Source organism: Mizuhopecten yessoensis, unplaced genomic scaffold (assembly GCF_002113885.1).
Source record: "Mizuhopecten yessoensis strain PY_sf001 unplaced genomic scaffold, ASM211388v2 scaffold10603, whole genome shotgun sequence".
Lineage (NCBI taxonomy): Eukaryota > Metazoa > Mollusca > Bivalvia > Pectinida > Pectinidae > Mizuhopecten > Mizuhopecten yessoensis.
In genome coordinates, this window is record NW_018408629.1 from 56336 (window position 1) to 69441 (window position 13106).

General features: G+C 34.8%; 1 protein-coding gene across 1 annotated transcript; it reads left to right on the forward strand.

The window, feature by feature from the left end:
- The first annotated feature begins 615 nt into the window (after nt 1–615).
- On the forward strand, nt 616–10493 carry LOC110461296. Its single transcript, XM_021514720.1, has 7 exons — nt 616–619; nt 1831–1964; nt 2235–2566; nt 3503–4457; nt 5547–5583; nt 6843–7163; nt 7769–10493. The coding sequence occupies exons 1-7, from the start codon at nt 616–618 to the stop codon at nt 8059–8061; spliced, it is 2076 nt and encodes a 691-aa protein (XP_021370395.1). The 3' UTR covers nt 8062–10493.
- Nucleotides 10494–13106: the final 2613 nt, after the last annotated feature.

Below are 13106 nucleotides of genomic sequence, written 5' to 3' on the forward strand. Positions count from 1 at the left end.
AAAAAATATTTTACTAGTATCTTATCAACATCAAGAAACGAGGCCTTAACACCTCCGGGTATAGCAGATGAAATCAGAGAAAAGGAGAAAAATCTAATAGGAGCAAATGCCTGACCCTTGGCCATGATGATCATCTAAGCGTGTTCTGATTGACAAGCGTCAATGAAAAATAGCTAAGTACAGAAAGCGAGGTTACAATCCTTTTGCAACCCATTTCTATGTTTTTGGGGAAGAAGAGTACAGATAGAAATTAGACTACGGTGTTCTATGGACATTGCAATTGCTCCAGTAAGAATATAGATTTGGCGTGAAAAAAAGAAACTCTGATTCCAGGGATGGAACTGATGAAAAGCCAGTCTAAGATTATAATCAATTTGAGTTCCTTTGCTACAGGAAGTTACAGTATATCCTTGATAGGGCTATGCTACAATGCTTATTTTGTTTACATTTTACGGGTTAGGCTGTGTTTGAAACTAGCTGTGCACGAATATTTACTTAATAAATTAATCAGATATAGATCAACATGAATATATTAGTATCTTATATTATTCTACATGGCAGTAGGAGCTACATGTAACTTGCAAAAAACAATATGTTACCAAAAACAAACGCATCATGGGTAATATACTGAAATAAACATATGAACCAACGTTTGTCAAACGTCATCCCACAGGAGAGATTTCTTAATCAAGCAAATAACACTGTAACCACACATTAGCTTTTATTTGTATACATAACGCATCAAACGGGAAAATCATTTCTGAGACAGAAAAGTTTTTTTTTTGATTTATTGATATACATATGTTAATCAGATTTACTTTTATGATCTCTACTTTATGATAATTGACGGTATCTACACATCACATGTTATATTATCTTTTTCATTACCTCTTCAACTTTTATTACTTTAAACCCTTTAATATTTTAATTATGTACACATACCGTGCTAATGCTTTTAAACATATTCATTTTTACCTGATTTTATCTACGCTACTCGCATCATGTCTGTTTAAAAAACAAAATCACTATGGCCCTAAATGACCATAGTTGTTTAGTTCAGTCTTTTCTGTTTTCTTGCCAAAGTGATTTTCGCTAGCGCTAAATTAACTGAATAATCCAATAGCATAGACGTGTATCTTTAATTGTCTATGTTACATAAACGGAACTTTTGATGAAATATTAAAAATAGATACCGAAATTTGGAGGTTGTGTTTCTTTTGCGTGTCAGTATGTATATATAATCACGAGCATGCAACTTAAGCGTTAACTGTTAGTTAACACATGCTTATTTAATATAGTTCCTATCTATGGGGAAAATATTTCGACGCAATTCAACCAGAGACCCATGCAATCGATTTCTTTGACACCTAGAACACTCCGTTCCAGCCCAGGTACTCTTTAAATTCTGTGGATTCTTAACCTGCAATATGCTGTTCTGACAATTCTCATTGATAATCTTTTCCGAGCCGTAGCTTTTATTCCGTAAAAGATACTTAACGCATTATGTAATTTGAAATTAAACAGTCATTTATTACATTTTCAAGTTCTTAACATAAATGGGATGCATTCCCACTCTCCTTATGTACCTATAACAAACAAACAAACGTTGAAATTAAACTTATTTTTAGACCCTCCTTCGAACTAAAGAAATTATTCTGGTCGGAAATAACACATATGAGGTATTTAAGTTGGAGGTGTATACAATAGTTTTCAACTCTTTGCCTATAGAGTTGAATGGTATATGTTTCAATAAAAAACCACTACATATGTATCCGTATTTCCGATAGACACCTTTGCTATTTAATAATCATGAACTCTTTCTGAGTCCAGATAGATTAAAGAAATGGATCCGATTGATTGGCACATTTTCGTCAGTTGAACTCAATGCGCCAAAATTGAAGCCACATGATCCTCCACTTATTTTCGTCGGTACCTTCCTGGATGAGTTTAAGAGAACGACTAAGGTAAATATGATAAATATCAATTTTGTGTTGAACACATTCTCAATATTATCACAAAAAAATAATAACAAACGAATGTTAGCGCTAATTCATTTAATTATATACATATATTTTTGCTAAGATAAAAATAAACATGTATTTTTGTACACATTGTATGCTGCTCTGATACAAATTAATTGTCCTTAAGTGTTTTTCTACCTTGACAAACTCATATGCTTTGGTTTTTAATACAAAAAAGTAAAGTGTAAGATATTGTATTTATTACCATTCCAGGATTACGCCCAACTGGTAAAGACAATAAGGTCAAGCATTGCAAAATTCCCCGAACTTTCAGCTCACAAATTCGTCAGGTTCTGTACAGCCGATAACAGCCTTGGAAAGGACGACACAGAACTGAAAAAACTGCGAGGTTTAATTACAGACGCAGCTAATCATCAAGATCAGTGGGACAGAGAGCTCCCGACCAGATGGTTAAAGCTGGAAATGGACTTACTTAAAGCCAGAGAAGAAGGAACCAGGATGCTCACTTTGGCGATGGTTATTGAAGTAAACAAAAAGTCTGTAGCCCCTTTAACGGACGAGGAGGAAATGAAACTGGCACTAGAGTGAGTATGTCTTCAAAGGTGTTACGTAAACATATATCGTAATGATTAACTAAGTATTGGTATCATCATTTAATGAGCAATTATGTGTTTGGTGTTTTTCAATTCGTATTCGTATTTTTGTACGAAGAAAAACGAACATATCAGAAGCATTGAAGGTGGCTCCAAATTCTTTTTCCACATGATTTAAATGTTGTGACAGTTTTAATAAAAGTGTTCGTGTATATTTTAAGGAATAATACAGCGTGCATTGTTAACCATTTTGAGAACAAGAAAACAGACACATATCGAAACTAGGGAAGGTATATAAAAATGGACAATTTTTTCAGATTTCAATATCTATTTTACTAAATTCTATTGTATTTGTGTCCTTATCTAAAATGCTCTTTTAAGGACTAATCGAGTTATTTAAACTGACTATAACGACAATTATGACAGACAAGGGCATGAGATACAGTGCTAACAATGCTTGTATCCTATTTTCCCCAAATCCACCTGCTTCAGATACCTCTGTTACAATGACAACTCAGAAATATCAAACTGTCAACAGAAGCTTTATTAACAGAAAAGTCATTACTCGGCAGTATCGTATATTTATTTTATAAAACTACACATTTCACTGTGGATTGTTCCAGTTGACACAATACAATACATTCAAAAACAACTGGAAACTATTTTATCCATTCATTTATTGTTTGTCATTCTTGAATATAAATAATTGAATTGAAACAAAAATATCAATTCAGTATGATTGTGAAATATCGAAGGTGGATGTGATACAATGTTTTGTTGCTAATAACACCATTTGAAATTGAATGTAGATTTCAAAACTATCTTAACATCCGTTAGACCTGTGAATTTATTTATATATTTTTTCAATCCATTGGGTCGTGTAACTAAATACAAGTTATGTATAATACCTTTATTTATTTTGTGTAGGTACCTTCATTGTACAAGGTCTGTGATTTATTTTCGGGAGTTTGACTTCATCATCAACGATCCTCAGTGGCTTGCTGATTTTTTCAGCATCTTCATAACCGACGACCAGTTTCTCCCAACAGATGACCTCCTGCTCACTCGAGATTTAGAGCTGTGTACGACAAAGGGCGAGTTGACCCACGAGTTGATCGATGGTCTTCTCAGCCTGGAAAAGAACCAAAGGTTTTGTCCCCATAAGTCCCATCTCCTGGCCCTGATGGAAAAGTTCGGGCTGATAGTAAGGATACTGATGTCGGGAACCACTACAGAAAATGCACAGTTCAGTGAAACGTACACCATTCCGAGCAAACTTATGGAGCTACAAAACGTTGACGGTATAACAGAGAAGGTCAGTTACCTCCAACAAAGCAATCTCTTTGTCTCTAAAACCTTATGCTTCGTGTTCAAAGATGTTTCCGTACCAGATGAGCTGTTCCACAGAATCTTTGCCAAGATCATGAGGACGTACAAAGTAGCGTCACTACCAATACACGGTTTAGAGGAGGCAGCTGAACGTGACCAGGCGACGACAGACAATACCACTTGTCTATATTCGGGTTTTGGGTGTTTCGAGGTCAACGACCTTTGCAGAGTGATCGTGTCAATGCACGCAGAGAGGTCAACAATCGCCGTGACTGTGATCAGTCTGACAGAGATCCAGCTTCCCGCAGATACCGGACCACGTATTAGGCTAAAACTCGAACAGATTTTACGAGACACGTTGCAAATGAGTAACCAGCTACACTTCCAGTACGCACACCAGCTGCACTGCAACTTCCACCTGAGTCCATATGACACCCCAGTACAACTGTACGGCATCATCTACTCAGAGAGGGGCGTGCCCTGTAAAGGTGTAGAATGCCGAGGACAACATCGACTAACAAAAACGGACAGCACTTTTTGGGACATCGAACAGGTAACATGCTTATATATATAATTCGCATATCGTTTTAAAATAAACTGTAGCAGCACTGGGTGACACAAATAAATAATTGTCAGTATGCACTACTGTCCGTTATAAGTCGATTTTCAAAGGACGCAATCCATAAAATACGTGAGGTTGCGATGCAATTCGCAGTGTTATAGTCGTTCAATTTGAATGTTGAAAAATATGAATAAAAAGAAAAGAGACACAGCAGAAGGTGAACTCAAAATGTTAGCATTGCAAAAGTCTTTATATTAACGATGTTGTTATACTGGATCAAAACATGCTCAGCCTCAAAAATAATGTCCAATTGATGTATCGCAAAGACTTTGATAATGTACGTTGAAACTTATAGATGTAGTTTCTTTTTCATTTAGAAAAGTTAATAACTAAAGAGGAGAACTAGTGAAACTGTTCTTCCCTATTATACATGTAGTTGAAATGCACTAAACATTTAAGCTGTCACTAAATAATAATCATGAAACCAGTATTTCGTGAACGAAAAAAATGTTTTTTTCTTAGCAATTCACTATTGGTCTAAATCTTCCTTTGCAAATATTATACATGTAGAAAGGTGACTACAGGTCAACGACTGCATTCTTTATTTCCGAGTTTCTAAGATTAAGTAAATCTCTCATCCCCTTGGGGTGAGATAGGGGAATCTCAATCCGAGGGTGAAGATTCTTACGTTGCCAAACACGAGGCTTTGCAGAATGTTTGGCAACTTAAAAATCTTTCCCAGAGGGTTGAGATTCCCCTATCTTACCCACAAGAGGGTGAATGATTCTTTTTCTCTTACCCCGTTCTCCCAATGTGTATCATATACACAATGTAATGATAATGTTACATGCTAAATTCAGGGTTGACGTGACATTGATGGATTGTTGACGTAACGTTATACCATTGTTATGAATAGGGGAATCCCCCCGTCTCAACCCTAGGGTGAGACAAGGAAATCTCACATCGGTAAAAGTGCGGATACACCTGTCCAGGGTAATAGAAAGTTTAAACCATACACAAATTATGACGGTATTAATTGGGAAAGTAATATTTATCCTTGATAACGTTTGTCTTTTATAGCACCTAGCGACGGTTAAAGGCAGAGAAAATGTCGCAGGTAAGGAAGAATTCAAACTAAGCTTGTCTGTAAATGATCTAAGATTTAGAAAGTAAACGGATTCAGTGTATGCGTGTATTAATTGCCTCGTTGGAATTTGAAAATAATTCGGTATATTTCAGTTTATACTTGTATGTGTGCGATTGATATTTCTCAAGCCCAGGGGATTAAATAGGTTTTATAGAAATTATGCCGTTTCATATGTGAATCAATAAAGTTAGTAAAGTATTTAATCATATATGGTATGTATTGCTGTGAGCATGGCATTATATTTAATATCTTCTAAATATAGTGTAGATAATTCTACTTGACAACGTGTAATGTATGGTCAATATCAGGACAATATATATCATGTTTTAAACATTGCGTCACCTTCAATAACATCAGTTTACAAATAACAGGTGTACGAAACACTGTCCGTAAGCCGAGATTATTACTTCTTAAAATATTGGCTTGAGGGGATAATATGTAATAGTTCAGTTGCATTTTCTGAAAACCTATCATTTCGGTTAGGAAATACGAAAACATCCATGAGAGTAAGTCTAAATAAGCAAATATAACAAATTGCTGCCATTTAAAGAGTAGTATCGTGTGATGTATATTTTTGTAATATAGTTATTACCAGAATTGATACCCATCATAAGCAATCACCATTACCAGATTATCAACTTTAGTTACAACACAGTCAGTGTGCTACAATTCCTATTCCGTTTTGATAGTGTAATGTTACTGCGGCAAATACACCTTTTTACCGGTATGACCGTGCTTCTCATAATTAAATTCATGATTTGTTTGATAGTTAACTGTTTTAACGTACCAATTTCGTCCACCTTTGATCGAAATAAGGTAAATTTCTAATGCACAACCAACGATTTTAACGCCCATGTAGATCACTAGTTATGTACATTTTAAAATACTCTCTAGACTCCATTGCATTAGTTACAGATTTTATCAACTTTTATGGATGTTTTAAAGATCCCTGCCTTCCCTGACGCAATATTTTGATAAAGATCGACACGTTTAAAATCAAAATTTACATTTCCCTAATCTTCGCAGCAAATAAACATAAATTGGAATAGTCACGATGTACATATATGTGACAAATACTTGACGCATCAAGTTGTATATTCGACTTCAAACTATCGAATAGATGATTGAGTGACACTTATGTAAACATTGAGGACTTCAATTGTTATCTTTGCATAGTTGTTCCCACACTGTAATATGTCTTACTGTTAGTTGTCCTCTGATTGGTTAAGAAACGACGGAGGGTGAAACAAACATCTCTAACAGAAGGCCGACGCCCAGGGAACTTGGTCGTTTGTCCCGTCTGGTCAACGCATCCAGCTGTGAATGCCTTTTTATTCAGCTTGGTCTTCCTTACCCAGAAATCCAGACCACCAAATGGGAGGCACAAAGCTTGGCGGGAATCACTTTGATTACAAAGATGTTTCTCAAATGGACAAACATTTACCCGAATCAGACGTTCCAGGACATCCAGCAAGCTATGACGGAGGCTAAGATGGCAGCTGAATGTATCAGCGAAGTGTTGGAAACTGACGAGGAATCACAAGATCAAGGTTAGAGGAAGAAATACCCTGCACATCATAAAAAACACGACATATGCAAACTTAGACTACGTATTGTGATACAGCATATGTATGTTTCTATGGTATTTAAGGAATGTTTTCTATTTTTGTCCGGTCGTTTAGTGCTTTCCTCTTGAATTCGGGTGAACAGAAAACCCTCTTACATTTTTTACGATATTTTCTGTGAACGCTAGGCATTTATTCCATAAATAAGGCTAACCAGTTGTTACAATTTTCGTCTTTAAAACGTATGAATATGTGGTTCAATGAAAGTCACAGCCTGAATTTTTGCATAAACCTTAATTAATTGTTTTTTTGACATCATACATCAGTATCACATTCGTGAAAAGTTTACACACATGTATGCTATTCATATCTAATTATTTATAATAATGGTTCTTTGTATTAACTTATCAATCGGTAACCTTACATGAGGAAATTAGGAGGGAAAAATCTGTAAATGTTAGCTGTAGGTTTATCTTTTCATAAATACATTTCAGTACCTTGCAGGTATATGTAGAATTCCCTGTAATCAGTTGTTTTTAAATTTTTCCACATGGAATATGACTTAAAGGGAAAAAATATTGTGTTTGCAGATACGGTTCCAAGCGATGTCTGGAATAGAACCCCGTCTGATGCTGAGATAAAGAAAATCGTCACCAATGTTGGCAGTGCTTCCTTTAACCTGTGTCTGGAACTCGGATTGTCACCTCCAATAATAGAGCAGCATGAACTTGGTCATCCTGTCACCTTCCAGGCAAGGATGAGTTCTCTCCTCCGGTATTGGATAGACAGATTCCAGACGAAGGCAACCATTGGCAGGTTGTTGACAGCGATGAAGGTTTGTCGGATGGACTGGCATACAACAGCACAGATTTGGTCACCATGATTAGGAAGGACAATATGAACGTGTGAAATAAGTTCATGTCACTCTGGACATTCACACACCTTCCGTCACACATGTACATATATAAGATAAGATTAATGTTATCACAAGTTCACTGACACTTTATAATTAACTAAACAAATAATTAGCCAAACCTTATAAATAAATATTATTGGAACCAGAAAAAAACCGTAGAAATGATACTAATGACAAAGCATTAATATTTAACAGTTCAGACAACACGTTAGGACAAAACAAAGGTGTCTATCATATGTGTGTGTGATTTACTCAATGTTAATGGTGAGTTTTCTAAAACAGAATTAAAATCAATCTCCGATGAAGATTTTAGAATTCTGGAGACCTTTATATATTGCTTTGTCATTGTGCATAGACCATTCATATTCATGGGTAAAATATATAAAGCTGAAAATGTCTTTCTATCAGGACTGCAGTTAATTAAAATGGTTAATATAGTGCGGTTGTTATCCCATCCTGAGATGATAGCGAGAATAAACTATCAACGAAATATAGGCACATTAAAATATATTAATTACATCATAACAATATATCATTGGGGTCTTTTTGGCACCTATGTGATGGCATATTAACATTTTGTATAATTTTGATATTTTCTTTAATATTGAGCCTTTATGCACGATTTTCCTGAGAGATATTTGTATATATTTATTGCTTTGTGTTTTCATTTTTCATGTATATTTAGAGGTCAAATACTGAGTGATTTTGACATTGTTTATTTGCATTATTAGTTCTGAATATATGTAGCATGCTTAGAGTACTTCACGTGTGAAATCTTCGATTTTATTACAGCAGATTTGTATTGTTAATCATTGTCCTGTAATCGGAGTTTACATTTGTTGTCATATGAATATCTAGACATAGCGTTGTACACTGTAAATTACCTTTTGAGGCTCTTTACACAGTGTTATGCCCCTTTGTACATTTAAAAAACCACATTGATTTGTTTTGAAATAATTATGAAGATTGAGAGAGTTTCCGATCCCTTTACAAGGGGTTTGTCACAGGGAACAATCAGAAAAAACCCAGATGTTAACGTATTCAGACCTTTAGTCAAATATATAACAGTATGTTATCAAAGATCGCCCCATCTTACAGTAAAATGAACTTTTCTAAGTAATTAAGCTTTTATTTGTGTTAATTGTCAAGATTCGTCAATATTCTGATAATGTAGAACTTTCTTTTCACAGGTAATTACGATGTAACAAAATGAATCAAATACGTACACAACCAACATAATAACGGGCTGAAATACGTAAAGCCGGTCGCTGCTAAATGCGCTTAATCACGATTTTGGTGTTCTCACGCAAAAATATCCCTGTTCAAAGCATTAAATACTTTTTGCTTCTAATGTTGCATCGGATATTAACATATAGATATCATGGTACGTTACATGGCATTTCCAATCAAATAGTTAGCTTTGTGTATCATTTAACAACGTTGCCTTATCCACAAATATTCGCTCAAAAACAAACTATGAGATATCTAGCCTTGTTTACTACAATATAATTTCTATCTATGGGATAATATAAATTGCTGTTTTTTATTTTGTATTTTTCTCATTTATTTGTGTTTTAGAATGTAATGTTTAATTCTTACTTGCAGTGTCCTATTTAAAGGGAAATGAGAATCCATTAAACTTCAAATAAACAGCCCTTTTCTCCATCATATGAAAATGAACACTTTCCAACATTTTACAAATCTAGTAGCAAATGAAGTGGTAACTGTAAACTACTGCCAAATTTGTGACATTATTTTATTGCCGTAAAATTGAATTTCGTACAATTCGGCTAGCAATAACTAGGACATAAAAAATTGCTGCTGTACTTCAAACGTATTACACTGCATATGTTTCAAGAAATTTTGTTTTTGTATCTCATGTACGGCAAGGTTTGTTCAACATTTTGTCATCTTTTTAACCAAATCATATATGGTTAGTATAATGTGTAAAACGATAAAGAATGGTATGCATATCAAACATTTGTTGGATTACGATTTGTGTTAAACACTTGTCGGAATATGATGTATGACAAGCACTTGTTGGATTACAATTTATTAACATATGTTGGTTAAAATGTAGAGCAAACATGTGTTGGATTGCGATGTAGGGCACACATTTGTTGGATTACGATGCTCGACCAACACTACTTTATTACGATTGATAAAAGTTTTTTTTTGGATTACGATGTGTGAAAAATACCTGTTTGTTTACAATGACAAAGGTTATGTTTTGAGCTACAAACACATTATATTTGACATGTATAAAGATACTTGTTTTACTAAGATGTTTGCCATTTTGTGATTTTTCATAATAAGATCACTGCATATAACTTACTTTGTATCCCATTTGCATTTTTGTTTGCTATCCGCTTTACTTAATAAATATAGAGTGAATTCTTTGTTTTATGAGTTGTGAGTGATGCGTATGATTTGGTATACCAAAAAGCATAATCACACTGAAAGGAAATCCCCCAGCCCCGACCCCCAAACCACGCTCAAATGATATAGTACATCACAATTAAAAAACTATAACAAACAATGATTATCATTAAAAAATAACTGTCATAGCTGTATCTAATGATTATTGTAAATGAAAGTGTTTTTTTATTGTTTGTTTCTAATAGATACATAACATTGTGTTTCAAATGTAAACAGTTTACCTTCTAGAAACAAAGTTTAACTTATTATTACTTTGATAAGTACTTTTGTTAAAGTGTAGCGAATGGACTATGGTCTTGTAACGGTGATATATAAACGACTTAGTTTAATTGAAAATTCCTGCTTGTGAAATGGAAACTGATCACGTCTTTTTGCAAACGGTGATGTAACTTGAAGCGTGGGCATCACGGATAATCCGCTCCCACAGCATCTGTTTCTCANAAACAGTGCCTGAGATACGCTCCGGAAACCATTCATTAAGTACTTAAGGTCAAAGACAAAAAAGGTCAAATGGAGGTTATATGACCGGATTTTAGTATGCAACACCTTTCTTTGTTGGGTTTTGGATCGATTTTATTTTGCTGAACGTCCTATTAACATATAAGGTCATTTAGGGAATGATGTGCTGTGTGCCTTCGGCATGGTATGTTAGTGAGATAGCACTAGTATAAAGTCGGCATGAAATCCGCGCTATAATAAGGAGGCAAGTACACCAACATACCCTTCTGTACCACACTTACACGCATTCATGCTTACATACCGCACATGGAGGCACGTCCTTGAATGACATTAGCTGTTAATATGATGTTAAAGTATAGAAAACCAAACCAAACCAAACCAATCTGTTCATGAAACAGCGGCTGCGATATACTCCGGAACCACAATCAGACCGGCTGACAGACGCACGGCCGGACGGACGAAGCGAGAACTAAATACGCCTGACTTCAGTCAAAACAGGGATATAAAAGTAACTATAACCATATATACAACAATAGAAAGCAAAAGGTAAACCTATGTCCGTCAACAACTAGAAAAGCACAATGCCAAGTAGAGACTCGTGACAAAAGCACTTAAGTTTAAATGGTGCGACGGAAGACGACTAGTAAACAATTATAATTTACAAGCAGTTATCTGGAACGCTTGATGAACTTTCATGACCCACATCATATCGCCTAAAAGATAACCATTATATTAATGAGCATGTGTCTTATGTTAGCAATGAATGATCGTTGATGTAAAAATTGAACAAGCGACGAAACGTGAAGCTTGTTTGTTTTTTATGGACGAAATGAAGGTCGGCGTCATGGTAATACAAATGACACATATTGCTTCCTGATTATTATTATATGAATAGCAAGTCCAGTCAAACCAAGTGAATTTCATTAAGATTGATAAAGGGTTAGACAGTTTCAAGGCAGATTGCCAAACAAAAAGCGAAAGAGGAATGGTAAGATACCGATATGTCTGGTAGTAACTGTTCCTCAAAAAAATCAAACGATACACATGAGACCAATTCTAGAGTAAGTCCGGGTTAGCACATATACATAGTATTAAACAGATCCTTAATAACTTTATATTGTAATTATATGAGGAGAGTGACTTTAAAAGAGTCTAATGAAGAGTATCACGCGGCTGCGTTGCTACTAAGAAACGTTTAAGGTGAAAATAACAGTCGGTGAAAGGAACCGTTTTATCATTACACGTTAGGTTTGGTTGCTTGAGGCAAAGATAAGTAAAGCAAAACAAATGTATATATCAAACCAAAAGATAAGGTGGAAAAAAGAAACAGCACATGAGTATACTAAAAAGCGTAGGAGAGCGGGGAAATAATACAACGATGTTACGGAAACAACACAAGTATCTTCCTTTTTCTTTGAGTGAGTTCTGTTTCATATAACAATTCGATTGTAGGTTTGGTTGAGTTATTCCTGTTTAAAAGTTGAGAAGTGAAAATAGTAAAAGGACGTAAAATGATATCAAATAAATGACCCATTCAAACAAATACTTGAATCAATTCATATTTAAATATTTTTAATATAAAAAGTATATGGATAACCTTTTACTGACGAGACAATGTTCATGTTTTCAGATCACATGTTAGCGGTCACATTATGAGCTAGACAACCTCTACTCACTTCATTAAATGTGTTGACCTTTAAATATAGTCAGAAATCACATTAAACTTACTACATGGTAGAGTGTAGTAAAAATGTGAATTATTTTATCCAAGGGGGATTTTGGAATATGACACATAGTGGAGAACTTTTAAAGTAAAACACAATCGTTATTCTCACCACCCGTGATCCCATCGGCTATCAAATGTTTTTCCCTCGAAGTAGAAATTTTGAAGGAAACATGTTTATTGAAATTGACGAGTCACCTGTTGTCTTTCTTGGTTTCCCCTAGATAGCTTCAACACATATGAAGAGTACAGGACGACAAAAACCAGTTATACACTGTAGTCTTCATGAATAAAAAACTAGATCGAATATAACTCTAACGGATATCCATAGAATATGGAGAATACTGAAATCACAAGAAGATGCAAATTACTTTTAATGTGATATTTGAGG

What these genes read in the sequence shown, in the direction of transcription:
- LOC110461296 (XM_021514720.1), top strand. An exon ending in AGGCAGAGAAAATGTCGCAG is followed by an intron (nt 5,584 to 6,842) that starts GTAAGGAAGAAT and finishes TGATTGGTTAAG; the next exon opens with AAACGACGGAGGGTGAAACA. An exon ending in CGAGGAATCACAAGATCAAG is followed by an intron (nt 7,164 to 7,768) that starts GTTAGAGGAAGA and finishes TTGTGTTTGCAG; the next exon opens with ATACGGTTCCAAGCGATGTC.